The sequence below is a fragment of the Hyperolius riggenbachi genome, chromosome 2 (assembly GCF_040937935.1).
Source record: "Hyperolius riggenbachi isolate aHypRig1 chromosome 2, aHypRig1.pri, whole genome shotgun sequence".
NCBI lineage: Eukaryota > Metazoa > Chordata > Amphibia > Anura > Hyperoliidae > Hyperolius > Hyperolius riggenbachi.
The window spans coordinates 133,766,723-133,794,495 of NC_090647.1; the positions used below are offsets into that span (position 1 = coordinate 133,766,723).

At 42.5% G+C, this 27,773-nt stretch overlaps 1 protein-coding gene across 2 annotated transcripts in view; it reads right to left on the reverse strand.

Moving 5' to 3' along the window:
* Nucleotides 1-5,797: 5,797 nt before the first annotated feature.
* LOC137544087 (zinc finger E-box-binding homeobox 1-like) overlaps nucleotides 5,798-27,773 on the reverse strand; it is an 85,505-nt gene continuing 63,529 nt past the window's right edge. The window contains exons 3-7 of one of the 2 annotated variants that reach the window (XM_068265150.1): nucleotides 25,903-26,018; nucleotides 22,630-22,735; nucleotides 13,341-14,578; nucleotides 11,593-11,737; nucleotides 5,798-6,327 (exon numbers count right to left, since the gene is read on the reverse strand). In XM_068265150.1, coding sequence (XP_068121251.1) covers nucleotides 6,038-6,327; nucleotides 11,593-11,737; nucleotides 13,341-14,578; nucleotides 22,630-22,735; nucleotides 25,903-26,018 — 1,895 coding nt within the window. In that variant the 3' untranslated portion in view covers nucleotides 5,798-6,037. Of the gene's footprint in view, nucleotides 6,328-11,592; nucleotides 11,738-13,340; nucleotides 14,579-22,629; nucleotides 22,736-25,876; nucleotides 26,019-27,773 lie in introns of those variants that run through there. The other variant, XM_068265151.1, reaches the window with a different exon arrangement.

Below are 27,773 nucleotides of genomic sequence, written 5' to 3' on the forward strand. Positions count from 1 at the left end.
GCGCTATATAAATACTAAATAATAATAATAATAATTCTGTCTGTGGAAGGGCACATTTGTCCTTGTTTCACTAACGTGCACTCTGCACACTGGATAATTAGGTCACATTACAGCTTAAGATTGAAGTTGTGGCATAATTGGATACCTTCATTTTTATAATCTATAAGAACTTTTTTATTAACACATTCGGCCTGTCTTAGATTTATTATAAGTACCCATAAATTACATCACTAACATTTCAGCAATCACGCTATGTTCTGATATAACCTAGGTAGGGGGTTCGAAATGTTGGACACTTGATAGCAGACCATTTTTAAAACGTCCAAACAATTCAAACAAGGCAGTTTTCTAACTAACTAGCAGCTAGAGGGGCATGTACTATTTATTTATTATTTATTTATTGTATGTGTAAAGCGCTGAACATATTACGCAGCGCTGGACATTAAAGTTACGGAAAATAATTAGGGGTGACATACAGCGATAAGACAATACAGGAATACAAGAAAGACCAGATCATGCAGCACAGTATGAGTACAAGGTAATGCTTAGTCAGTTACTGGAGGGGAGCATGGAGATTAGGCAAGTTAGTGCACTCAAATACATAGGATGGGTGCACAGTAATGGAGGTGCATGATCAGGTAGGACACACAAGGAGGAGGACCCTGCCCAAAGGCTTACAATCTATTGGCCAAATATAACTCCCTTTCTGGGTAATTGGAGATGTGCATTTTAGTAGATATTTTACTTATCTTTATTTTCCAGCCTTAGTGCATTGGACCCTGTGTAAAGGCTTGTACACATGCTCAGTGTGTGTCATAATTTTCTTCCATCATGATCAGGGCTTGACTTAGGGTTACAAGCGCTGTACTAAGACACATGTACTGTTCACTGGAGGGTCAGGGGGAACAACACAGTGCACAAGCAAGTGGCTTCTGGCAGGTGTGGTAAGTGAAAACACAATATGCTTCTTCTTCCGCCTTTTTTAAAAACCGAGTGTGCCAGATCCCTAAATAGCCTTGTGGGGCACCTTTACATACACTAGATTCTCAGAAAAGACCTGGCAGAAACAAGCATCTTAGCTATGGTTTTCTACCATGTGTATGAAGCTTAAAGTGTACCTGAGGTGATATGTGGTATGATGAGATAAACATGTATGTACAGTGCCAAGCCCACAAATAACTAGGTTGTGCTTCTTCTTCTTTTTTCTTTTTGTGCCGCCTGAAAGAATTAAACTTCAGGCATGCGAATGACAGTTTCTGTCTTGTTGGACCCTTTAGATTATAGTGTAACCCTCACTGAAAATGAATTACAGTCAAAAAAAATGTTTTTCTGAAAGAGAAACTCTGGGACACTTCATATACTGCCACTAAGTAGAGACAATAAAACATTAAAGGGGAACTGAAGTAAGAGGTATACGGAGGCTGCCATATTTATTTCCTTTTAATCAATACCAGTTGCCTGGCAGCCCTGCCGATCCTCTGCCTCTAATACTATTAGCCATAGCCCCTGAACAAGCATGCAGCAGATCAGGTGTTTCAGACTTTAAAGTCAGATCTGACCAGACTAGCTGCATGCTTGTTTCTGGTGTTATTCAGATACTACTGCAGAGAAATAGACCAGCAGGGCTGCCAGGCAACTGGTATTGATTAAAAGGAAATAAATATGGAAGCCTCCATATACCTCTTACTTCAGTCCCCCTTTAAATAAACTTTGTAAATGTTTAAACAAAATAAAACTTTTACACTGTAACAAATAAAAGCATGGGGTATCTAAAAAAAAGAAACCTTTTAGGAGTAGGAGGATAGATACAATTGTTTAGCTCATCAGTTTTTTTTCACATTTGGTTCACTTTTAAGGCAATGATACTTTCAATAACCTGAGTTACTCAATGGAATGTATTTAGTGCTGCTAGCAGCTTTTTTTTTATAAAAAATATCAGGCTTAAAAAGTACTATCACAGTTTCTCTTTCTGTTTTGTATTCCACTTATCGCATTCTCAGATGGCAGCATGGATAACCTCCATTAGGATCTTGAAAAAATAGAACTAAAAACAGAATGCAAAATAAGCATACGAGATCAGATGTATTGCAAGTTGTACAAATTGCAATTGCAATTTTAAACAATAATGTGCAAAAATGTCACATTTAAAATGTACTATTTGATCAGCTTTTAGTTTGCTATAGTCAGATCCCTGCAAGATGAACAGTGATTGAGTACCACTGGTCAGAGTTATTATTAGGTTACATATTTTAGTTTTCTTTAATTACCATTAACATATTTTTAGCAGTTTGGAACATGGTTTACTTTGCAGAGAGCACTGATGGGGTTAAGCCTCAGTGTTTACTGTATGGGAGAGCCACCATGGCAGTGCTCCTGCAGTGTATTCTCGGCTCCTTGTAAGAACTAGTTAGACACTTTGAACTGGCTAAACAAACACATAATCACAAAGCAGTGCTTTTTCATTGTGCACTGTGCAAGAGTTCTGGTCTGCTTTAACTTAGTTAGGAACATCTTATTTTGAGTGGTTTTATTTATTTATTGCTTAGAAAGTGGTAAAACATTATATTATAGAAAATGTAATAAATAGATAAGGAGAGATAAATGGTGTGATCAGGTTTTGTAAATCAAGCCCAATGTGAGTCAGCCTCAGATATAATAATGCACGGGTTACCTGTTATACCGCCGCTTTTTCTCACTGACCGTTGTCATCCAGAAACAGCAGATGCCACTTGTACGAAGAGTCACAGTACATTTTCCCGCCAGGCACTCAGGTACAAGCGCACTGCCAGCTACATTTGGGAAGATATCACTTGTACATTTTGTAAATATTTGTACCATTTTGTACTTTGGTATTTACTGTAAAGACAGTAACTTATAACGGTTAATATAGAAATGGTTTTATTGATATTGTATGTTAAATTAGCCAAACCATACATGGGCTTTCTGACATCTTGTTTTACAAAACATGCATGATATTATTCTTTATGTATTACTAACTGTATAAAGTAGCAGGGATGTTAAAGTGTTACTGATAGTCTAAGGTTTGAGGTGGGTAGTCTAACTGATAGTCTAAGGTTTGAGGTGGGTAGTCTAACTGATAGTCAAAGGTTTGAGGTGGGCAGTCTAAATGATAGTCTAAGGTTTGAGGTGGGTAGTCTAACTGATAGTCTAAGGTTTGTGTACACAGATGAATATTTTTTTTGCATTTTATCTGTGTTTCCAAGTGTTTTGCACAAATGCAGTATACATTTTGAATTACATTTAATGGAGCAGTACGTTGTGTTTGAATATCTGCCCTATTCTCCTGCATTTAAAGACCTTTCCTAAATGTCTTAAAATCAGTGTATGAATGTGAGACTGAGACCAAACACTGTTCAAAAGAAAATCAGACATGATTCAAATACACATTAAGTGCTGGTTAAATGCGAATGAATCAAAACACACGACATGCCAACTGCAACATAATCATTCCCTTAAAGGGAACCAGAGACAAACGATATCTGAAAAATGAAAAAAGAAAAAGATGTTATACATACCTAGGGCTTCCTCCAGCTCCATAAGCCTGGATCGTTTCCACGCCGCCATCCTCCGCTGCCTCTATTGCCGGTACCGGGTCCCGTCACTTCCGCCGGACGCGACCAGTTGTACGCATGCGCAGGGATTTCCTCCGGCTCTGTACGCATGAGCCTGCGCAGTATGGAGGGAGCGCACTGCGCTTGCATCAACTGGCCGAAAAGACGGGACCCGGTACCGGCGGACAGAGGCAGTGGAGGACGGCGGCGTGGGAGCGATCAAGGCTTATGGAGCTGGAGAAAGCCCCAGGTATGTATAAAACTGGTAAGTAGTTTGTCTCTGGGTCTCTTTAAGCAAACCTGTCTGGGCTTCCATCACTATGACATTGATGCTTAAAGCGAACCCGATGTGAAAATAAACTGATGAGATAAACAATTGTATCTATCCTTCTTCTCCTAAAAATGACTCTTTTTTTTTAGACATCCCATGGTTTCATTTTATGTTTAGACATCTACAAAGTAGATTTCATGTTTTATTGTCTTTGCTCAGTGGCAGTCTTTTAAGTGTCTTAGAGCTAAAATACATGAACTATTGACCCTTATTTTATCCATCCCCTGTAGGGCTGGTGCTAGACTTTTGCTGCCTGAGACAAACTTGTAAGGAGGTGCCCCCCTCCTGATTTAGAATGATCGCACAGCATTCAAAAATGTACTCTGATTCATTTAATTCAAATGAAACACAGCTGCTCTCCTGTCTCCCTCCTCCTCACTCACTGTCAGACTCCTCACACAGCACAACAAGCTACTTTTCCCAAATGATGACTTCTTCACTTTGCTCACAGTCACAGTACAAAAATGCTGCGCTGTAATCTCTGCACCTGATGCAAGTGTTTCACCTTGCTTCATAACAGGACTGGCCCTGATCCCCTGCCCTCAGAAGCTCACCTCGGGTACACTTTAAGTGCAACAACATTAAAAACCACCAAGGTACCTTTGATATGCATCACTGTGCTAAAGCTGACCCAAAGACTATAGCTCTTATCTCTCCCATGATGTTTTCTATAGCTAGTGGAAGCTATTACCTCCTTCACAACTCCTGTGGCTATCGAGTCTAGAGAAGTTTTTTCTGTAAGCATGGAAAGCTGACTCTTTGAATTTCTGGAAGTTCCACAATAAAGGTATTCTAATTCAAAATGAAAAAGACAGAACCCACTGGACTGAGGTCCCACAGATTAATATTAAGTGTCATGTACCCAATGTTAGTCTAGGGGAGATCAAGATCAGGGTGAATTAAATGCATGCAACAGCCCTGAGCCCTGTCTGTTTCAGTATTGAGTTCTGCTGTCTGCTATCTCATGTGCAGAGACAAGACAGCTGCTCTGTGTGTTTAGTGCTATCCAGGAATGAGCCTGAGTAGAGCAGATGACTGAACACACAAGCAGACACCATATCTCATCAGAAGGGAGTGAGTGAGGTACTGTGAACTGAGATAACAGAGAGATTGGGCTGAGGTGTAGATCTGACTATGCTCTTGTCACATTATTCAGCTGGCTGGGTTACACAAAGTTTGCAGTACGATGATTCGGTCGACACCACCAAATATATATATATATATATATATATATATATATATATATATATATATATATATTTTTTTTTTTTAAATATAGCTGTATTATTTAAAAAATAGGTTAAAATTGGCACGGGGCTCTGCATTTCAGTGGCAGTCCACTGTTTCTGGCAGTCAGCCTTTCATCATGCTTAACAGAGACTGTTCTGCCCAACCGTCTGTTCCTATGAAGGGGAGAACAAGTGCGCACAATGGAGCGACTTCCTGCGGGTGAGGGGAGTGGTGATAACTATGCGATCGGGAGCTGTTTGGGCATCGGGGGTCGGGTTTAATGTAGAATGTGTACGTAGGTTTATAGACAGGAGCGCTTTTACAGGGAAAGCAGCAACAGTAATGTTAGCAAACACTTCTTTTTTAGGAGATAGTAGTGGGTTCATACATTTTAGACCAATAAGGGCACCTTTAAGTAAGATATATAGGATTAGTCATTTTCCGAGGATGAAGGATTTATATAAATCCATATGATTGGGACAGTTGTATATTCAACTGAAAATAATGTTTTTGCTTTAAGTTACCAATAATTCTTACATATATGGGCAGAAAATGAGTCCCAATCTCCTCATCCGCTAGTATCACCCTTTCTTCAGAAGAAGACATCATTTACATGCTCAAGTGTAACATCAACAAGCTGAGGTAAAACCCATAGTGGTAAATGGTGATAATAGACAACATCCATCCTTACACAATACAAGAATTTGTGTGACACAGGAATGGAGTAAGCAATGGCACACACTGATCCTATGTAATGTATGTGACATAAAAGTGATGAGTCTTCCTTTCAGTTGTCTAAAATTAAACTGAAAATAATGATTCAAGTTTCACCATTTCAACAGGTCCTCTTTAGTAAGTTTTTTTAGTGCCCTTGATATTCATACTTCACAGACTTCCATGTTCCTCAAGATTGTGGCACATTCTGCAGTCCCTCACCAGGAGGCAGCACTGAGTAGTTCCCAGGATCACTGCTCTGGCTCCACGTCATCTTACTGCTTACATCTGAGCTGTCTTTTTGGCAGTAAGAATATCGATGGTTCATGTGCTGGGAGAAGGAGCCAGAGTGGGAGAACCGCTTGCCACATTTGTCACAGCGATATGGCTTTTCTCCGGAATGCAGGCGGACGTGTTCAATGAGGTGATGCTTGTGCTTGAAGGCCTTGCTACAGACTTCACATTGATGTGGCCGGTTTCCTAATAATACAACACAGGTTCCAGATAAATTCTCAATGACATCAACTGCAATCTAAACAACTGGAAGAAATAAACATGTAACACAAACAGTAAAACCATAACAAGATGATGGTCATGTGCATTATATAACCGAACTTCATTCTCCTTCGGGCTCAACTGAGACATTTAGAAACCTGCTGTCATAGCAAAACCAATTATATTCTGGAGGCGGTACACTGATGTCAACATTTTCATCAGAGTTTAAGCTCTCCAAAAACATTTAAATGTGCTCACACTGTAGGCCAGTACCCCAGGAAAATCGAGTCTGTTCACTAGGTGGCAAAGAGGCACTCTACTCAAACAAAAACAAAACAAATAAACAGCAATACAGTTAAGGCACATGTCAACAAAATCATAAACCCCAGACATACCCCTTCCAGGTACTCAAATCTATGAGTCTATACTTTGTACCTAACTTCTGTTTGGGGTTTGAAAAATGTAAAGTGCTGCAGAAAATGTACATCTCCTTATAGCGGTGATGTATGAAAGTTTTTGAGCAATTAAAACATTTCTGTATTTTTGTATGAATATGATCTAAAACACAATCTGATATTCAAATAAGTCCTAAAGTAAAAAAAAGAAAACCTAGTTAAACAATTGAAACAATAATCATTATATTTTGTCATGTATTTACTAAAAAAAAATAGTCCAATATCATATAATATAATGTGAAAGTGAAATCAGTCTGGAGTTTTCAATAACTAGGATGACAATCAGATGTGAGTGAGAGACTTTGTTTTATTAAAAGAGGAACTTTAACCAAGGAATAAACTTTATCCTAATCAGGGGCGTCGCTAGCCCTGTTTTAGGTCGGCACGTGCCCCCAATCTTTCCTGGGGTGCCACGGATCTCCGCCCGGCCGCCCCCTCTGTCAAGACTCAGCGGCTCCCTCCAGCCGCCGCGTCACTGACAGTCTCAGACCTCAGGATCAGGCGGCGAGCCGGCGACCAATCGTGCGGGCGCTAGGACCCAGCGCCCGCACTGATATGCGGAAGTGACATCACTTCCGCATATCGAGCGGGTGCGTCCAGCGCCCGCTCGTACATCTGGTCGGGTCGCCGCTGATCCTGAGGTCTGCTGAGAGGTAGGGGGGGAGCGGCGGCGGCGGCTAGAGGGGGGGCCTCCCTGTCACTCACTCACTCACTCACTCACTCACTCACCAAAGGGGCTCCCTGGCACGCACTCACTCCCTAAAGGGGCTCCCTGGCACGCACTCACTCCCTAAAGGGGCTCCCTGTCACTCACTCACTGCCTAAAGGGGCTCCCTGTCACTCACTCCCTAAAGGGGCTCCCTGTCACTCACTCACTCCCTAAAGGGGCTCCCTGTCACTCACTCCCTAAAGGGGCTCCCTGGCACGCACTCACTCCCTAAAGGGGCTCCCTGGCACGCACTCACTCCCTAAAGGGGCTCCCTGGCACGCACTCACTTCCTAAAGGGGCTCCCTGGCACTCACTCACTTCCTAAAGGGGCTCCCTGGCACTCACTCACTCCCTAAAGGGCCTCCCTGTCACTCACTCACTCCCTAAAGGGCCTCCCTGTCACTCACTCACTCCCTAAAGGGGCTCCCTGTCACTCACTCACTGCCTAAAGGGGCTCCCTGTCACTCACTCACTGCCTAAAGGGGCTTCCTGTCACTCACTCACTGCCTAAAGGGGCTCCCTGGCACTCACTCACTGCCTAAAGGGGCTTCCTGTCACTCACTCACTGCCTAAAGGGGCTCCCTGGCACTCACTCACTACCTAAAGGTGCTCCCTGTCACTCACTATCGGGGTCCCTGTCACTCACTACCTAACTGGAGGCGCCTGTCACTCACTAGCTAACCTGGGGGTCCCTGTCACTCACTACCTAACTTGGGGGGGCTACCATATTAAGGGGGCATTCTGCCTATTTATGTGAAATGCTGTCTATTTATGTGCCTCATGACTGCTGAATGTGTCTTGTTGGGAGCCTTATGATTTGTTGGGGGCCTCATGATTGCTGAATTTGTCTTGTTGGGGGCCTCATGATTTGTTGGGGGCCTCATGATTGCTGAATTTGTCTTGTTGGGGGCCTCATGATTGCTGAATTTGTCTTGTTGGGGGCCTCCTGATTTGTTGGGGGCCTCATGATTGCTGAATATGTCTTGTTGGGGGTCACATGATTGCTAACTGCAAGACTATGGGAAAAGCTGAATCCTTAGCATATGAGACAATAGCATTAAACCTACTTTTTTAGCGTTTTAAAACAGAAAATAAAACTGGGAGGTTCTAAAAAATTGAATACATTTTTCAGGAGTAGGATGGATGAAATTGTTTATCTTCACAGTTTATTTTCAACTTGGATTTTCCATAATGTTCATGTATGAGTTAAAACGTTTGTACAGTATTTAGTTTAAATTGCTGTTGCCACTTTGCGATAGATACCGGTAAGTGACTTTTGGGTTGCAGTTTGGGCACTCGGCCTCCAAAAGGTTCGCCACCACTGTCCTAATCTGATGTCCCACCATTGCTAGGTTCATGTAAATTTGTCTCCACCCGTTACCACACCTATATTCTGGTCCATGGCCCACCCATTTTTTGGTGCGGAGCGATAAGCACGCCGCACAACGTGATCGTCATATTTTTGGCACGCTAGCTGCAGTGTGCTGAATTCTGCTGCCTACAGTATGTACAGTATACGCTGTTCTCTAGTGCTTGCACTGTGTGCTGATTTACCTCCAGTGTGTACAGTGTAAGGTGCTACTCTGTGCCTTTATTGATTGTAAACCAGCTGTATTGTATGCTGATCCCTGCTACTTTCAGTATGTACAGTATTAGCTGTAAAGCCTGGTACACACATACAATTTTGATTAGCCAATTTTAGCTCTGTTCATAAAATTCATTGTCTGTTGGCCCACTTACTGCACGGAGGTGGGAAATTGGGGGTCAGTGATTGACCAATCAAAATTGTATGTGCGTATACATCTTTGATTTATGCCTATACTGATTGTAAATGATCGAAATAAAGGACAGGGGGCTCCGTCCAATATTTCGATGGGCAGGCCCGTTATCCGTAGCTTACACCGCTGCTAAGTTCATGTACATTTGGCCCCACCCATGGCCACGCCCACTCACCGCATGGCCACGCCCATTTTTGCCGCGGCGCGCTGCGTGCGCCGCATGTACCTCCCCGCCTGGTGCCCACAGGTGCCACTGATCTCCAAGGACCCTAGAAACGCCCCTGATCCTAATCAGTAGCTCATATACCCTTACCCATGAGAAATATTTACCTTTTCAAAAATAGATCATCAGGTGGGTCTGTATGGCTGATATTGTGGTGAAACCTCTCCCACAGTGTGATGTCATAACCATGGTCATAACAGTTTCCTGTCTGTGAATCTTGTTGCACTGTGGGAAATACGGGAGCCCGCCAGGAGAAAAGCGCTATATAAGTGTTTGTCTATATAAGTGTTCATATCTGAAGAGTTTGGACTACACTAATCAAAAATAAGAAAAAATGTGTAAATTGGAGGAAATTCCAGAACGCTGTTATCCTATCCTATGTAGAAGTGAATGACTATCAAAGGCACTCCCACTGCAAACGTCTGAGAGGCTACAAAGGAATTCAGGGCAACTTCTAAGTAACTGAAGACCTATTTCAGATAAGCAAATGCTGATGTTTTACCATCAGGAGCAAACCAGACAACAATGATGTGTACAGCAGGGGGTGAGGAGAAAACCACTGCACTCTCCCTAAAATATTGCTATCTACAACTTGCTAGAGGCCATGTGAACTTACCAGAAGCATACTGTAAAAATGTTTTATTGGTGGATGAAGCCAAAGTAAGACTTTCTGTCTTTAATGAAGCATGATACATTTGGAGAAAGAACCTCCTATTTGTGAAACAGGTGGAGAGAGTGTTCTGCTTTGGGCCTGTTTCGCTGCATCTGGGCCTGGACAGTTTGTCATCATTGATGGAACACTGAATTTGTATCTATACTAGACAATTCTAAAGGAAAATGTCAAGATATATATCTGTAAACCGTATCTCAAGAGTCAGTGGGTCATACAACAAGACACCCAAGTCATTCTATCAAAGAACAGTTAAGAATTAAGTGAATGTTCTACAATAGCCAAAGTAGCCAACTTAATCAAAATTATATGTTATGGAAAGACATAAAATGAGCGGTTAATGTGAGGACTCCCACCAACATGCATGAAGGAATTTGAAGCTTTTCCATATATAGGAATAGTCAAAGTTCCTCTGAGGTGATGTGCAGTACTGATCAACACTTACAAAAATACAAAAATCACATTCATATAAAAAATGTTTTTTAACGGGTTCAAAAACTTTAAAGCACCACTCTACAAATACTGATAAGGAAGCACATTATGGTCCTTATTCAATTCACATTTCTCCTAAGTTTTCTCCTAGGATATAATTTTTCATCTTATGTTTAAAATAACCTTTGCACTCTGCAATTGAAAAAGTACCAAAAAGGCGGTAAAAAAAGTACAGTCAAAATTATTTTGAGTATTGCCTTGCTTGCTTGTGGCTTAAAGAGGAATTTCATTGATAAGGTATGAAAATATGAAGACAAGACAAATAACATTTATATTGCACTTTTCTCCTGGCGGACTCAAAGCGCTTGAGCTGCAGCCACTAGTGCGCCCTCAGTAGGCAGTAGCAGCGTTAGGGAGCCTAGCTCAATTACTCCTTACTAAATAGGTGCTGGCTTACTGAACAGAGAGAGGAAAGATTTAAACCCAGGTCACCTGTGTCAAAGGCAGAGCCCTTTACCAGTACACTATCCAGCCAACTAGAAGAAAACATAGGTGAAAAAGGGAATTGGATTGGGCCCAAAATGATTTAAATAAAGTCCTACATGTGCCATTTTCCATATTATTCTTCTCACAGTAGGCTTGTTTGCATGCTTTTCCATCCCTCGAATATATCAAGTGCTAGTATTGCTCTTCTCAGCTGTGAGCTGAAACAAGCATGCAGATTTGTCCAGGCCTTGGAGAGGAAAAAGGGAGTGGCAATTGCATTAGGGATCCTCTTTACACAGTGATGAGAAATTCAGAAAATGACTCTGTCTGGGACTCACAGGGGCTGTTTCATTGCAAACAAAATAGCAAGTAACCACTGACCATCAATACATAAAACACATTCTAGAGAAAAAGGTCCCTGCCTGCATTCACCCGAAACTGAATGATTTTTGCTGATAGTCTGTTTGGTTCTTTGTAGCCATGGATGATGCACATACCTGTGTGTTCATACTTGTGTCGCAAGAGAGAACTGCTCTTCTGGAAGGTTTTGTTGCACTGATCGCAGGCATATACTCCATTCTCTAACTTTGTTGACTTTTTTGGAGACATTTTTGTGTGATGTTCTTCCTCCAGGATTTTATTCTTAAAAGAATGAACATTAGGTTGTCACAAGCCAATCATATTTGATAACTATCTGTCTCTACTTCCCCCAAACAAGACATATATATGAAATGATTACTAGTTCACAGGAAGTTTGCAGAGATGGTCCATAGTTTGCTATGTACCAGATGCCACAGATGACAAACTGGTGTCTAGATACGGAGCATTTAATTGGACTTTCCAAGCATATTTATAAATGTTTAAGGCAGGGTTCTGGTCTTGTAAAGAGAACATATTACGCACTAGATTTCTTTTGATATGTTTGGACAAGCTGATAAGCTTTTAAACTATTCAGATGGGTTTAAAAAAGATTAAAAACGGAATACAGGCAAGTCCAATCTAACATTGGTCAAAGTTCTATGCTGAACAGCTCATTTTGATTTACAGCTGCTTCCTACTGATACTATTTTCTCCGAGAAGGACAAATGCCTATCTACAGAAGTAAAGAGAAAGAAATGAAGGAATACAATAGGGAAGGGAAGTAGAAGCATGGTTTATAAAGGTAATCTGAAGCAAACAAAAATAATTATAATTTCACTTTTAATCTAAACCTAAGCAGAGGGAAGGCTCTGGATATCATAGAGCCTACCTTTTAGTCGCACCATCTCGTTGTCCCTGCGCCATCCCTGGTGGAAGCTATTCAACCAGCTGGGTCAAATATATTGGTAGGTGAACAGAGGTGCCAGAAGGATAAAAGTACATAACATTTTTTTAAAATTGCTGAGAAGAAGTGGTGGACTCGCCTCCGTTAAAGCAGACACCAAGGACTGTAAATATATAGATATACACATTTATTGAAAATACCCCAAAACTACTCAGAAACTACTCGCATCCCCGAGTACTTCCGAAGATGAGCACATCCGTTTTATACATGTGTGAGTCTGAGCTTGTGCATGTGCAGTACAGATGTGCTCCATTTCGGAACTACTCAGGGATGCGAGTAGTTCTAAAGGTTGGACAAGTAGTGACGAAGATCTAGAAGAACAAGTACCTTCCACCAGGTATGGCTTGGAATCACAGGATAGAACAAGGAGCGGGGAGGCTCTATGGTATTCAGAGCCTTCCCTCTACATAGGAAATAATGTATAAAACCTGAAGTGATTTTTTTCACTTCAGAATTGCTTTAAAAGACAGATGAGCATGGGTAGGTGAGTGTGAAGAAGAGATGGTGCAGGAACATGCCTTTTGCTGCCGAGGAAGATACTGATACTCTGGGCAAAGGCACACCTGGCTGGGATTTGGCATTGTCCCATGGCTGGAAAGAACATATGTGTGCTTATAGTAGAGAAGAGAGAGAGATTGTTCCTTTCTTCCCATCAATTTCTTCACCATAGCTTTCCTTCTCTTTTACCCATTTCACATGCCATTATTCCTTGTGTACTTAAGTATTTGTAAATGAGGCAACCTTTTATTTACCAATCCAGTTGTGCTTCATGGCCCCTACTCAATTCACTTTTTGTTTCTCCTAGTTGATATTTTCACAGCTTTTCAAGAATACATTTGACAGTACTTTATATAAATGCCTGTTTAGTGTAATAAAAATATATATTCTTAAGATGAAAGATAAAATGAAACATGATCTCACCATGATACCACCAGCTTTATTTATGTTTGCTTTGTTAATTGATGTGTCCTCATAGAAGTAGTTCATGTAGGGGCACAACGGAAGTCCGTTAAATGTGTGGCTCATATGCAGTAATGGGTATTGACTCTGGAACAAGCTCTGCAGAGTGTCAGGTAGTAAATTGCTTTGTGGGTCAATAAATAATAATGGCTGAGGACACAAAGCTGAATTAGAACTTTTATGTTTGAACTTGTCCTTTGAGTCCTTCAAGAGATCTTCTTCATTAGAACATGCCCTCAAATGTACATTGCTGTTTAGTTTGGGCATGGACAAGTCCAGTGGCTCAAGTTGTGATTCCCTCAAGTGGTGACAGAAAGGTGGTATGTGATTACTGGTATAATGGTTTAGCTTTGTTTGTTCCTCAGAATTAAAAGGTTCAGCTGAAATGCAAGATGTTGTGTCACATTTTGGTCCAAAACAATGTGCTTTCTCTGCAACGTTTTGACAAGGCAAATGTAAATGTTTATGGGAGTCAACAGAGTGTTCATTGCTCTGAAGCTTGTCTATACTGAAGTTATCTTTGCAGGTCATGTTTGATGGACTTTCTGAGTGAAATATTGAGCTTGTTCTTGTAGACCCAACATGCATCACTTTAGGGTATGGAGGTGAAGAACCTGCATTATCTGCTTTTCTGGTGCTTCGGCAGTGCTTTTCTAGTATAGGTATTTCAGGATTATGCCCAACATAATGGGTGGCACTAATAGTCTTGTGCTCCATGCTCTGTTTCTTCAGAGAGTGGCACTTATTAAGGTTACCTGCTGAACATTGGTTAGAAGCAAACTGAAGATAATGTTGATTGCTCCACCAATCGGCCCCTAAATGCCAAAGTCCTGATGCCTCCTCAAATCCAGGGCTCATGGACAAGCCCAATGACATATTTTGCATGGTTGTAGGAGACATACTCAAATCAAAAGTACACCAAGAGGCTTGTGGCAAAGTGACAAAATCCGCACCTGGATCGGGACTACACAGCAGCCATTTTGTATTGTGATGGTTGGTAAATTGTTGTGCCTTAAATGGGCCATTATGGGCTTTTCCATAATCCATTTCTTGTGCAAAAGGGAGAGAATTAGCCAGTGAGTTTCCTGCAATTTGTTTTTCTTTAGTAGGGAAGCACTTTTTGTTGTTCAGGTGAGAACTGTATGAGCCAGAATGTGAAAATCTTCTTTTGCACTTGGAACATTCATACGGTTTTTCCCCTGTGCAAGACAGAATTCAGAGTACTTTTTATAATATAGAATCATTTCACTTTTGCATATTTTCATTTAGTATGACTTATTATTACTAAATTAAAGTTCTGTTATATATCAAGTGACTTATGATGATATAAAAGTGTGTTGTTTCTTTCTCATACAAAGACTTGGTAAGAACAAACTAGCTGAAAATAATTAAAGAGACAATGAAGTGACATATAGAACAATGCAGTAAATTATTTAGGATACCCACTTTTATGTTAATTATCTTGGTTTCAGCATCAGAAACACTTCCTATAGCTATATTTTGCTGTATATTGTTATGTAGTCCCACCCTTCCAACGATGTCATAGCCTTGGCTGTTTAACCACTTGAGGACCACAGTCTTTCTACCCCTTAAGGACCGGCCACTTTTTTTCCATTCAGACCACTGCAGCTTTCACGGTTTATTGCTCGCTCATACAACCTACCACCTAAATGAATTTTGGCTCCTTTTCTTGTCACTAATAAAGCTTTCTTTTGGTGCTATTTGATTGCTCCTGCGATTTTTACTTTTTATTATATTCATCAAAAAAGACATGAATTTTGGCAAAAAAATGATTTTTTTAACTTTCTGTGCTGACAATTTTCAAATAAAGTAAAATTTCTGTATACATGCAGCGCGAAAAATGTGGACAAACATGTTTTTGATAAAAAAAAAACCATTCAGTGTATATTTATTGGTTTGGGTAAAAGTTATAGCGTTTACAAACTATGGTGCAAAAAGTGAATTTTGCCATTTTCAAGCATCTATGACTTTTCTGACCCCCTGTCATGTTTCATGAGGGGCTAGAATTCCAGGATAGTATAAATACCCCCCAAATGACCCCATTTTGGAAAGAAGACATCCCAAAGTATTCACTGAGAGGCATAGTGAGTTCATAGAAGATATTATTTTTTGTCACAAGTAAGCGGAAAATGACACTTTGTGACAAAAAAAAAGAAAAAAAAAAAGAATCCATTTCTTCTAACTTGCGACAAAAAAAAAATGAAATCTGCCACGGACTCACCATGCCCCTCTCTGAATACCTTGAAGTGTCTACTTTCCAAAATGGGGTCATTTGTGGGGTGTGTTTACTGTCCTCGCATTTTGGGGGGTGCTAATTTGTAAGCACCCCTGTAAAGCCTAAAGGTGCTCATTGGACTTTGGGCCCCTTAGCGCAGTTAGGCTGCAAAAAAGTGCCACACATGTGGTATTGCCGTACTCAAGAGAAGTAGTAGAATGTGTTTTGGGGTGTATTTTTACACATACCCATGCTGGGTGGGAGAAATATCTCTGTAAATGACAATTTTTTCATTTGTTTTACACACAATTGTCCATTTACAGAGTTATTTCTCCCACCCAGCATGGGTATGTGTAAAAATACACCCCAAAACACATTGTACTACTTCTCCCGAGTACGGCGATACCACATGTGTGGCACTTTTTTGCACCCTAACTGCGCTAAAGGGCCCAAAGTCCAATGAGTACCTTTAGGATTTCACAGTTCATTTTGCGGAATTTGATTTCCAGACTACTCCTCACGGTTTAGGGCCCCTAAAATGCCAGTTCAGTATAGGAACCCCACAAATGACCCCATTTTAGAAAGAAGACACCCCAAGGTATTCCGTTAGGAGTATGGTGAGTTCATAGAAGATTTTATTTTTTGTCAAAAGTTAGTGGAAAATGACACTTTGTGAAAAAAACAATAAAAATCAATTTTCCGCTAACTTTTGACAAAAAATAAAATCTTCTATGAACTCACCATACTCCTAACGGAATACCTTTGGGTGTCTTCTTTCTAGAATGGGGTCATTTGTGGGGTTACTATACTGCCCTGGCATTTTAGGGGCCCTAAACTGTGAGGAGTAGTCTTGAAACCAAATGTCGCAAAATGACCTGTGAAATCCTAAAGGTACTCATTGGACTTTGGGCCCCTTAGCGTACTTAGGGTGTAAAAAAGTGCCACACATGTGGTACAGCCGTACTCAGGAGAAGTAGTATAATGTGTTTTGGGGTGTATTTTTACACATACCCATGCTAAGTGGGAGAAATATCTCTGTAAATGACAATTGTTTGATTTGTTTTACACACAATTGACCATTTACATAGAAATTTCTCCCACCCAGCATGGGTATGTGTAAAAATACACCCCAAAACACATTATACTACTTTTCCTGAGTACGGCGGTACCACATGTGTGACACTTTTTTGCAGCCTAGGTGCGCTAAGGGGCCCAACGTCCTATTCACGGGTCATTTTGAGGCATTTGTTTTATAGACTACTCCTCGCGGTTTAGGGCCCCTAAACAGGTGACAGGTGGTGATAGGGGGTGATTGATGGGTAATTAGTGGGTGTTTAGAGGAGAGAATAGATGGAAACACTGCGCTTGGGTGGTGATCTGATGTCGGATCTGCGGGCGATCTATTGGTGTGGGTGGGTGATCAGTTTGCCCGCAAGGGGCAGGTTAGGGGCTGATTGATGGGTGGCAGTGACAGGGGTGATTGATGGGTGGCAGTGACAGGGGGTGATTGACAGGTGATTGACAGGTGATCAGTGGGTTATTACAGGGAAGGACAGATGTAAATAATGCCCTGGCGAATTGATAAGGGGGGGTCTGAGGGCAATCTGAGCGTGTAGGCGGGTGATTGGGTGCCCGCAAGGGGCAGATTAGGGTCTGATCTGATGGGTAACAGTGACAGGTGGTGATAGGGGGTGATTGATGGGTAATTAGTGGGTGTTTAGAGGAGAGAATAGATGGAAACACTGCGCTTGGGTGGTGATCTGATGTCGGATCTGCGGGCGATCTATTGGTGTGGTTTGGTGATCAGTTTGCCTGCAAGGGCGGGTTAGGGGCTGATTGTTGGGTGGTAGTGACAGGGGGTGATTGATGGGTGATAGGTGATTGGCAGGTGATTGACAGGTGATCAGTGGGTTATTACAGGGAAGGACAGATGTAATTAATGCACTGGTGAATTGATAAGGTGGGGGGGGGGGTCTGAGGGCAATCTGAGCGTGTGGGCGGGTGATTGGGTGCCCGCAAGGGGCAGCTTAGGGTCTGATCTGATAGGTAACAGTGACAGGTGGTGATAGGGGGTGATTGATGGGTGATTGATGGGTAATTAGTGGGTGTTTAGAGAAGATAACAGATGTAAACAATACATTTGGGAGGTAATCTGACGGCGGGTTTGCGGGCGATCTAATGGTGTGGGTGGGTGATCAGATTGCCCGCAAGGGGCAGGTTAGGGGCTGATTGATGGGTGGCAGTGACAGGGGGTGATTGATGGGTGATAGGTGATTGGCAGGTGATTGACAGGTGATCAGTGGGTTATTACAGGGAAGAACAGATGTAATTAATGCACTGGCGAATTGATAAGGGGGGGTCAGAGGGCAATCTGAGCGTGTTGGCGGGTGATTGGGTGCCCGCAAGGGGCAGATTAGGGTCTGATCTGATAGGTAAAAGTGACAGGTGGTGATAGGGGGTGATTGATGGGTGATTGATGGATAATTAGTGGGTGTTTAGAGGAGAGAATAGATGTAAACAATGGATTTGGGAGGTGATCTGATGTCGGATCTGCGGGCGATCTAATGGTGTGGGTGGGTGATCAGATTGCCCGCAAGGGGCAGGTTAGGGGCTGATTGTTGGGTGGCAGTGACAGGGGGTGATTGATGGGTGATTGATGGGTGATTGACGGGTGATTGACGGGTGATTGACAGGTTATCAGGGAAGATAGATGCATACAGTACACAGGGGGGGGGGTCTGGGGGGGGGGTCTGGGGAGAATCTGAGGGGTGGGGGGGTGATCAGGAGGGGGCAGGGGGCAGGGGGGGGGGGATAAAAAAAAAAATAGCGTTGACAGATAGTGACAGGGAGTGATTGATGGGTTATTAGGGGGGTGATTGGGTGCAAACATGGGTCTGGGGGGTGGGCAGGGGGGGGTCTGAGGGGTGCTGTGGGCGATCAGTGGGCGGGGGGGGGGCAGATCAGTGTGTTTGGGTGCAGACTAGGGTGGCTGCAGCCTGCCCTGGTGGTCCCTCGGACACTGGGATCACCAGGGCAGGAGGCAGCCTGTATAATACACTTTGTATACATTACAAAGTGTATTATACACTTTGTAGCGGCGATCGCGGGGTTAACATCCCGCCGGCGCTTCCGTATGGCCGGCGGGATGTTACGGCGGGTGGGCGGAGCCAGTTGCCGGGGGAAGCGCGCGTCATCAATGACGCGATCGCTCCCCCGGCATGCCTAAAGGACGCGCCGCCTGAAGGCGTATTGCGGTCCTTTAGGCGTCCACTTTGCCGCCGCCCATGGGCTGTGGGCGGTCGGCAAGTGGTTAACTATGCGTAATTCTCCTCCCAGAGCATTCTGGGTGTCCAAGTATTTTTCCTACTTGCTTCAGAATACAAACATTACATAGAGATCACCTGACACATCATAAATGGGCATGATGCCACTACAGCAAGTTGATAATTTCACTGTTGTCAACTGTCCACCTGTGCATTTCATATTGCTCTTTGTTAATTGAGGTGTCTCCCTCAGCATCTATTGGTTTATTCTAGTTGCCAAGCATTTACTTTCTCTATGGGTTTTATACATTATTTTTATTTTCAAGCCAATGACATAGGATCTGGTTCACTGAGATAATAAAAATCATTGACTGTTATGTTGCAAAACGTTGCAGCCATTATATTCGTCAGAGAAGGCAATGGGCTTGATTCACAAAGCCGTGCAAACTGTTTCGCACGGGTGTGCTAAACAGTTAGCATGAGAAGTGCCGTTCGCAGCAAATTGCGCGCGCAAAAGTCCACGATCACACGATTCGTGGCACTTTGCGCGCGCAAAAGTCCGCGAACGGCACTTCATGTGCTAACTGTTTAGCACACCCGTGCTAAACAGTTTGCACGGCTTTGTGAATCAAGCCCAATATGGCTTCAAGGTTAGTTTAAGGACTGGGGGCATGATTTGCACATGGAGGAAAAAAGTTTTAGCCATTTATTTAGGAAAGGATTCTTTACAGTACGAGTAAATAAAATGTGGGATGTATTGCCACAGGAAGTAGTTATGGAAAATTCTATATCTGTGTTTAAGGAGGGCTTAGATGTTTCCTTGTGTTGAAAGATAGATATCCATAGCTATAATTAATAGGTAATTTATAGTGGTGTTGATCCACGGATTTTATCTGATTGTCATCTGGAGTTAAGAAAGATGTTTCCCCCTTTTTAGGGCTAATTGGACCATGCCTAGTAAGGGTTTTTTTTTTGCCTTCCTCTGGATCAACAGGCATACAGTATGTGAGGGAGCAGGCTGGTATGGTATTTTATTTTCTGGTTGAGGTCAATGGACATATGTCTTTTTTCAACCCAAATAACTATGTAACCTGTTGTTGTTTAACTACAGTGGTGTGCACATACCTGCACCAAAAATGTATTTAATAAATATTGGACAGAGTGGATTTCATACAGTAAAATTGTGTTAAAGATATGTGCAATAAACTATAACAAAATAAAAAACCTAACACCTCCTCATCATTTCCAGCATTATGACACCTTTAAAGTACCTAAAAGCACTCGCACTTTCAGAAACTTGTGAATATTTATGCATTACTATACTGTTAGCTCTACATCATATAACCACTTTATTAATCAAACAAACCACAAAAATGTCACAGAACATTGCCTATCCAATAGCACCTGGGAAGCCTGGAACTGTGAGGTGCCAATTAGCTGGAGGCCAATGGGAGGAGGATCTTTAGAGACATTTGATGCCTGACCACACCTTTCTCCTCACTAAAAGCCACCGTTAGCTGTCCCGTTGTGAGAAATACGTTGTTCCTCCTTACCCTTCTATAGCAACAGATATGTTGCTAGCAATGCATATGTACAGCCTTAAGCATCAAACTGTTGCCTTAAGGGATTGACTCTGAAATCCTGTGGCAACAGTTCTTGCATGTGTTAACGTAATTCAGGTCATATGGACGTGGAAATCTGTAAGTGTCTAATAGATGCCAATACAAAGTGTCATGGACGAACAGAGAAAAATCGCAATCACATTCAGCTTTCTGAACTGATTGTGATTCACTCTACAGATTTCATGTCTAGGAGTAGCAGAGCCTTGGTTCTGTCTATTCAAGTTAGATACAAACTTCTATCCTGGGATGACAGTGTGTTTTTCTTTAATTACCGAGAACAAAAGAGCTTTCTTCCATCAGGCAGCTCACACATGTGAACCACCTGCCTGGAAAGCATCATTTGGCTCTACTGCTGCCAGGGAAGCCTTAAAGCACCACAGGGGCAGACAAAGTGGAGACAGTCCTAGCCATATTCCATAACTGTACTTTCTTATTTGGCCTTTTTAAGAGATGCAGTACTTGTCACCTATATGAGAAGTGTATCATTTGATTGCTAGTAACATGATGAACCTTTTCATATCTCTTTTAGGGGACTGACAAAAACAACAACCCCGTTATTAAACTTCTCAGGAAGGGACTGTCAGACCCTATTCATGTCTGGTATTAATGTGATCAATATTCTTTGAGGTTGTAGAATTTGCTGTTATGATTTGTGTGTGATGAATATTGCCCGAGATATAGACAAGTCCTATATTTGGGACTGAATTTTCCCAGGGGTCGGCTAACCTTAAGGCCAGGGCCTGTCCTTGAGTTTTGCACTGAAAGCTAGATCCTACATAAGAAAGAGACTGAAAACTAATTGGAGTTCTCTATCTTACCAACATCTAAGAACTGAAAGCTAGCAAGAGAACCTCAGGCTAGCTTCCATATTGAATGAGTTCATAAAGACAAAGGTTTCTAGGACTCCCACATGGACTGGACCATCATCACTAATTATTCATTTTCTCTGTTTTCCCTTTTATTTTATACTGTGGATACTGTCTTTCAATTATTACTTATAATAGTTTTCTGTATATATTATTTATATTGCATTTAATAAAACTACTTAAGGTCATTTTTATGGCTACATACCTGATTTGAGCACCACAGAATGTATCCTAGCCTTTTCGGAGATTCACTACCTGAAGTATTGTATTGTTTCAGTACTGATAGATTGTTAACCCTTTCTTCTTAGCTCAGACTATCTAGTGGGTTCCTCTTTAATCGATAAAAGAGCTGGTGGCAGCCTGATACCTGAAATATTGTGTATTAAAGAGTTTGTGTCACTCGCATGTTCTCTCCTGGTCTGTCTTTTTGCCCAATTCCAGTTTTAGCGCATTGAGTGCACCCACAAGATTGGATGGTCTGTGGGCTGAAGCAGATTGGGATGCTTTGAGCAGTCCGGCTAGTAGGGGGCGTGCAACAAAAAATATTGGTTATTGGTAATGGGGTGACCAGGCGATGAGTTATGTGCCCAATGTGGTACTATGAACCAATCAGCTACAGAATTAGTCAATCAGATACTACTTGGGAAGCTTTAGAGGAGATGATCATCTATTTTGTAGCCAATCGACTAAAAATAGTGGTCATTTCAGCACTGGAATGGGAGGTTAGTTTTAAGTACTAGAAGAGGGTGTTTTACTGTCCGATCGATTTTCCGATTGTTTTTCTGATCAATTTCCATTCACTTCTAAGAGAAAACGATCAGAAAATCACACCGGACAAGTTGGAAATTATCTATCGAACTATCTACCTGCCAAAAAATCTTATGCTGTATTCCCAGCATAAAAGTAAATCATTTATCCACATTTCACCATGTTTAGCACAGGACTCAACTTACAAACAAATTCAACTTACAATCACCCGGAATGGAACTTGTTTGTAAGTAGGGTACTACCTATATTTTCAGCACGTCTGATTAGTTCTCCTTTTACCACTTCTTGTCAGCAGTAGACTTATAAACATGAAACTATATCAACATACCTAGGTGAAGGCATCTAAGTTGGGTGACTTCCACGCCTTGCTTGTTGGTAACATTATTGGGTCTCTAAAGCTTTGGTGTAAACATTTTTCAATGTCAAAAAGGCACGATCTTGATTATAAGTGTCTATATCAGACACACAGCACTGGTGTGGAGCATATTTACTTACCACTGTGTATACGTGTGTGTTCTTTCAGATGATGCTTAAATTTAAAGGCTTTTCCACACTCCAGACACTTAAATTTCCTGTGTTCTGTAAAATCCGTGTATGATGTCTAAAAGATAGATCAGATTCATGTTAAACTGTTACCAATTTATGCGGCTGACAATTACTCATTACATTTGTAAATTACGGAAATTGTTTTGGTCCTGGCCTCTACAGTGCAGAAGTTCTTGGTGAACCTTTTTTTTTAGAAATAGATTTAAATCACTTATATAAGCTGTATCTAAAATTATTTTATGACTGGATTAATGGGTAAAGAACCTTATAACCAAGTTCTACCAAAATATCTCATCTCATCCCTCTTTGACTCCTAGTAGGCCTTGCTGACTGCATTCAGCTTTTGTGAGCTCTTCATCAGTATTATTATTTATTATTTATTGTATTTATAAAGCGCCAACATCTTACGCAGCACTGCACAATAGATAAATGGGTTAACATACAGGTAGAACATACGGAAACTCACAACAAAACAAGATCATGCAAATGATTTGATAACAATACAGTGTCATAGGTCAAAATAGAGACTGTTCGAGTCTACAAGAGGGGTGGTTGCGAGTAAGATTGCATAATCAAGCTGGATACATTAGGGAGGAGGGCCCTGCCGGAGGCTTACAATCTAAAGGGTGGGGTGGAGACAATAGGTGCGTCTTTTAAGAGGGGGTCTAACAGAACATATTATGGTGCTGGTGTAGGGGGGTATGCGAGCGTGAAGAGGTGAGTCTTGAGAGCTTGTTTGAAGGAATTAAAGGTGGGGGCGAGTCTGACGGCTGGTGGGAGAGAGTTCCAGAGAGTAGGGGCGGCCCTGGTGAAGTCCTGCAATCGTGCATGTGACTGAGTTATGCGTGGTGCGACTAGGTGCAGGTCATTGGAGGATCGGAGGGGGCGGGCTGGTATGTGCCTGTGGACCAGATCAGAGATGTAGGTTGGGCAGGTCTTGTGCACTGATTTGTAGGCAAAGCACAGGATTTTGAAATTGATCCTAAAGCTGATGGGGAGCCAGTGTAGTGCTTTACAGAGCGGAGTTGTAGAGGCGCTGCGGTGAGAAGAATGTATCAGTCTGGCTGCCGCATTCATTACCAATTTAAGTGGGTCAGTACGGTTAGAGGGGAGGCCAGATAAAAGAGAATTGCAGTAGTCTAGGCGGGAAATGACAAGGGCGTGGATAAGGAGTTTAGTGGTGTCAGGGGACAGGTAGGAGCGGATCTTGGAGATGTTGCGGAGGTGGAAGTTGCAGGATCTGGCAATACCTTGGATGTGGGCGGTAAAGGAAAGTTCAGAGTCCAGAGTAACGCCTAGACAGCGGGCTTGGGAGGTAGGGGGGATTATAGTATTTTCAATAGTGACGTGCAGATCTGGGAGGGGTGCAGCTGTGCGGGGTGGGAATATTAGAAGCTCAGTCTTGTCAAAATTAAGCTTCAGGTACCTGGCAGCCATCCAGGAGGAAATGGATGTGAGGCAGGCAGAGACTTTGTCCATGGTAGAGGAGGAGACGTGTGGGGTGTGGAGATATATCTGGGTGTCGTCGGCATACAGGTGGTAATTGAAACCCATGGAGGAGATGATTTTGCCAATTGAGGCAGTATAGAGTGAGAACAGTAGGGGTCCTAGGACGGAACCTTGAGGAACACCAACTGAGAGGGGTGTAGGAGTGGATGAGGAGCCATTGAAAAATGTTGTAAAGGAGCGGTTGAAGAGGTAGGAGGAGATCCAGGCTAAGGCTAGGTCCTGAATGCCCATTAGCTGCAGCGAGTGGAGGAGGAGGGAGTGGTCGACAGTGTCAAATGCCGAGGAGAGGTCCAGGAGGAGCAGGATGGAGTATTTACCTTCGGCTTTGGCAAGGGCGAGGTCATTTACCACTTTGGTGAGGGCGATTTCTGTAGAATGGGCTGTGCGAAAACCAGATTGCAGGGGATCGAGAAGGGAGTTGGAGTTAAGGAAGTTGGTCAGGCGTTGGTGGGCCAGGCGTTCAAGAATTTTTGAGGCAAAAGGGAGGAGAGAGATTGGGCGGTAGTTGGATGGCAGAGCAGGGTCAAGTGAAGATTTCTTTAGCAGGGGAAGCACAGTGGCCTGTTTGAATACGGAGGGGAAGATGCCGGTGGAGAAGGAGAGGTTGAACAGATGGGTGAGGACAGGGGCCAGATCAGAAAAATGTGGGCGCAGAGAATCAGATGGGACCGGATCTAGGGGGCAGGAAGTGGCAGGTGAAGTTGCCAGCAGCTGGTTGACTTCCTCCACCGTGACAGGATTGAAGGAGGTAAGGGAGGAGAAAGAGGAAGGAGTCGGATGTGGTGGGGAGGCGGGGGCGAAAGAGTGGAGGAGAGAAATATCCCTCCGGATGGTTGTAATTTTGTTGATAAAGTAATTTGATAGGTCAGTGGCTGAGAGGGTGGAGGTTGGGGGGGAGGTGTGGGGTTAAGTAGGGCATTGAAGGTGGCAAAAAGACGACGTGGGTTGGAGGCTTGGGTAGCGATCAAGTGAGTGAAGTATATCTGTTTACTATCAGCGAGGGCAGCATGGTACGTCTGCAACTTGGTCTTGTATCCCAGGAAATCATTGTTGTTGCGGGATTTCCTCCATTTGCGTTCTGTTCAGGAAATCAGTAGGAGAAGTAAGGATCATTGATGACCACTCTAAGCTGTTAGAGAGTGTGGCTTGGTAGATGAAAACTGCATTGTGTGTATACAGATTTTCTCATTCATTCTTATAGAAGATCCGTACATGAAGAAGGTTCTTAAAGGGGTTCTTTCGCGAAAAAAGTAGGCAGTTAAAAAATGTGACAGATGACAGGTTTTGGGCCAGTCCATCTTTTTAAGGGGATTCTCAGGGCTTTCTTTGTTTTCAACAGCATTTCCTGAACAGCAGTTTAACTGCCAAAATAGCAAGATACCAGCCGGCTTCCCTAATCACTTGCACCTTATTATGTCACCTTATTATGTTAAATTTTGCAACTGTTGTTCAGGAAATGCTGTTGAAAACAAAGAAAGCCCTGAGAATCCCCCTTAAAAAGATGGACTGGCCCAAAACCTGTCATCTGTCACATTTTTTAACTGCCTACTTTTTTCGCAAAAGAACTCCTTTAAAGAGAGATGTGGCTGGAGGGAGAAGCTAGACCGTCATACACTAATGTCTATATTGATTTACATCTGATCTGGCAACAGCTGAATTATTCAGGGATAAACACATTTGCCCTTACATGTGTATTTATACCAATGTTCATACTTGCAAGTCTTTCTGTAGAATGGTGGAACAGCGACAAACATTCCAGCAGAGGTCAGCGTGTACCCCGGGTGAGACATATTCCTTCCCACAGAGAGGGCAACAGCTCATTGCTGCACCTTCAAAAAATAACAGTGAATGGAAAAGAAAAAAGGTGAAAGTTTTTTTTACCTTCCTAGCACAGACTGGCAAAATCTTGTTGGCTAAATGTTGCTATTTGGTGGAAGAAAGCAGTTTCCACTCATTAATGAGCACCAAAGCATTATTTCATTACATTCCCTCCCCACTAGCTTCTCCATTCTGTTCAATGCTCTACCTCTGTGTTGTGTAGACATGTTTGATGCTATTGATAGTAAGAATGCATTGTCTCACCTTTTCCTAGTGTGCAGCAGAGTCATAGGCCTTGATTCACTAAGACAAATAGCATGCCTTAAGGCCCATACACACGTCTGATTTTTTGGAACGACGGGTCGTTTGAACGTCCCGTCGTTCAGACGACCGCCCGCTAAATTGGGCGTGTGTACAGACTGTCCGCCGGGCGGATCGCTCAAACTCAGTCTTATCACGCGAACGACAGTCTGTACACACGCCTGATTTAGCGGGCGGACGTCTGAACAACGGAACGTTCAAACGACCCATCGTTCCAAAAAATCAGATGTGTGTATGGGCTTTAGCCAAGTTAACATGCCTTATCAGAGATAACATGCCTTATCAAAGTTAACACTCCTTATCAGAGTAGCATAGCGAGCGATTTGAACCTGCAGGGGCTCAGGGCTGGACGAGTGGAGCTCTCGTCATTGCCAATTAGCAGGCATAAGTTTGTAGCGCTACTCCAGGCATGGTCGGAATAGCCGATTTCCGTTTCCGGCACAATTCCGCATTCCGACATATAGAAATTCCGTTACCGTTCCATTCCGACGGTATACCGGGTCAGTTCCGCGGAATTCCGATTTACACGGAATTCCGTCGGAAAAATTTTAAACTCTCTCTCTCTCTCTCTCTCTCTCTCTCTCTCTCTCTCTCTCTCTCTCTCTCTCTCTCTCTCTCTCTCTCTCCTCTCCTCCTCCTCCTCCTCCTCCTCCTCCTCCTCCTCCTCCTCCTCCTCCTCCTCCTCCTCCTCCTCCTCCTCCTCCTCCTCCTCCTCCTCCTCTCCATCCATCCATCCATCCATCCATCCATCCATCCAATGCAGTAGGGAATTGCAGATTTTCAAAACAGGCACTAGTAGAGGGGAATGAGCCTCCTTTTCATCATCAGGCGCCTGTAGGCACGTGCCTTATGGTTAATCCGGCACTGGCTACTCTGATAAGGTGTGTTAACTTTGATAAAGCATATTATCTCTGATAAGGTGTGTTAACTTGGATAAGGCATGCTATTTGTCTTAGTGAATCAAGTCCATAGTGTGGTATTGTTTTATATGTACAGTGGTGTGAAAAACTATTTGCCCCCTTCCTGATTTCTTATTCTTTTGCAAGTTTGTCACACTTAAATGTTTCTGCTCATCAAAAACCGTTAACTATTAGTCAAAGATTACATAATTGAACACAAAATGCAGTTTTAAATGATGGTTTTTATTATTTAGTGAGAAAAAAAAATCCAAATCTACATGGCCATGTGTGAAAAAGTGATTGCCCCCCTTGTTAAAAAATAACTTAACTGTGGTTTATCACACCTGAGTTCAATTTCTGTAGTCACCCCCAGGCCTGATTACTGCCACACCTGTTTCAATCAAGAAATCACTTAAATAGGAGCTATCTGACACAGAGAAGTAGACCAAAAGCACCTCAAAAGCTAGACATCATGTCAAGATGCAAAGAAATTCAGGAACAAATGAGAACAAAAGTACTGTAATTGAGATCTATCAGTCTGGTAAA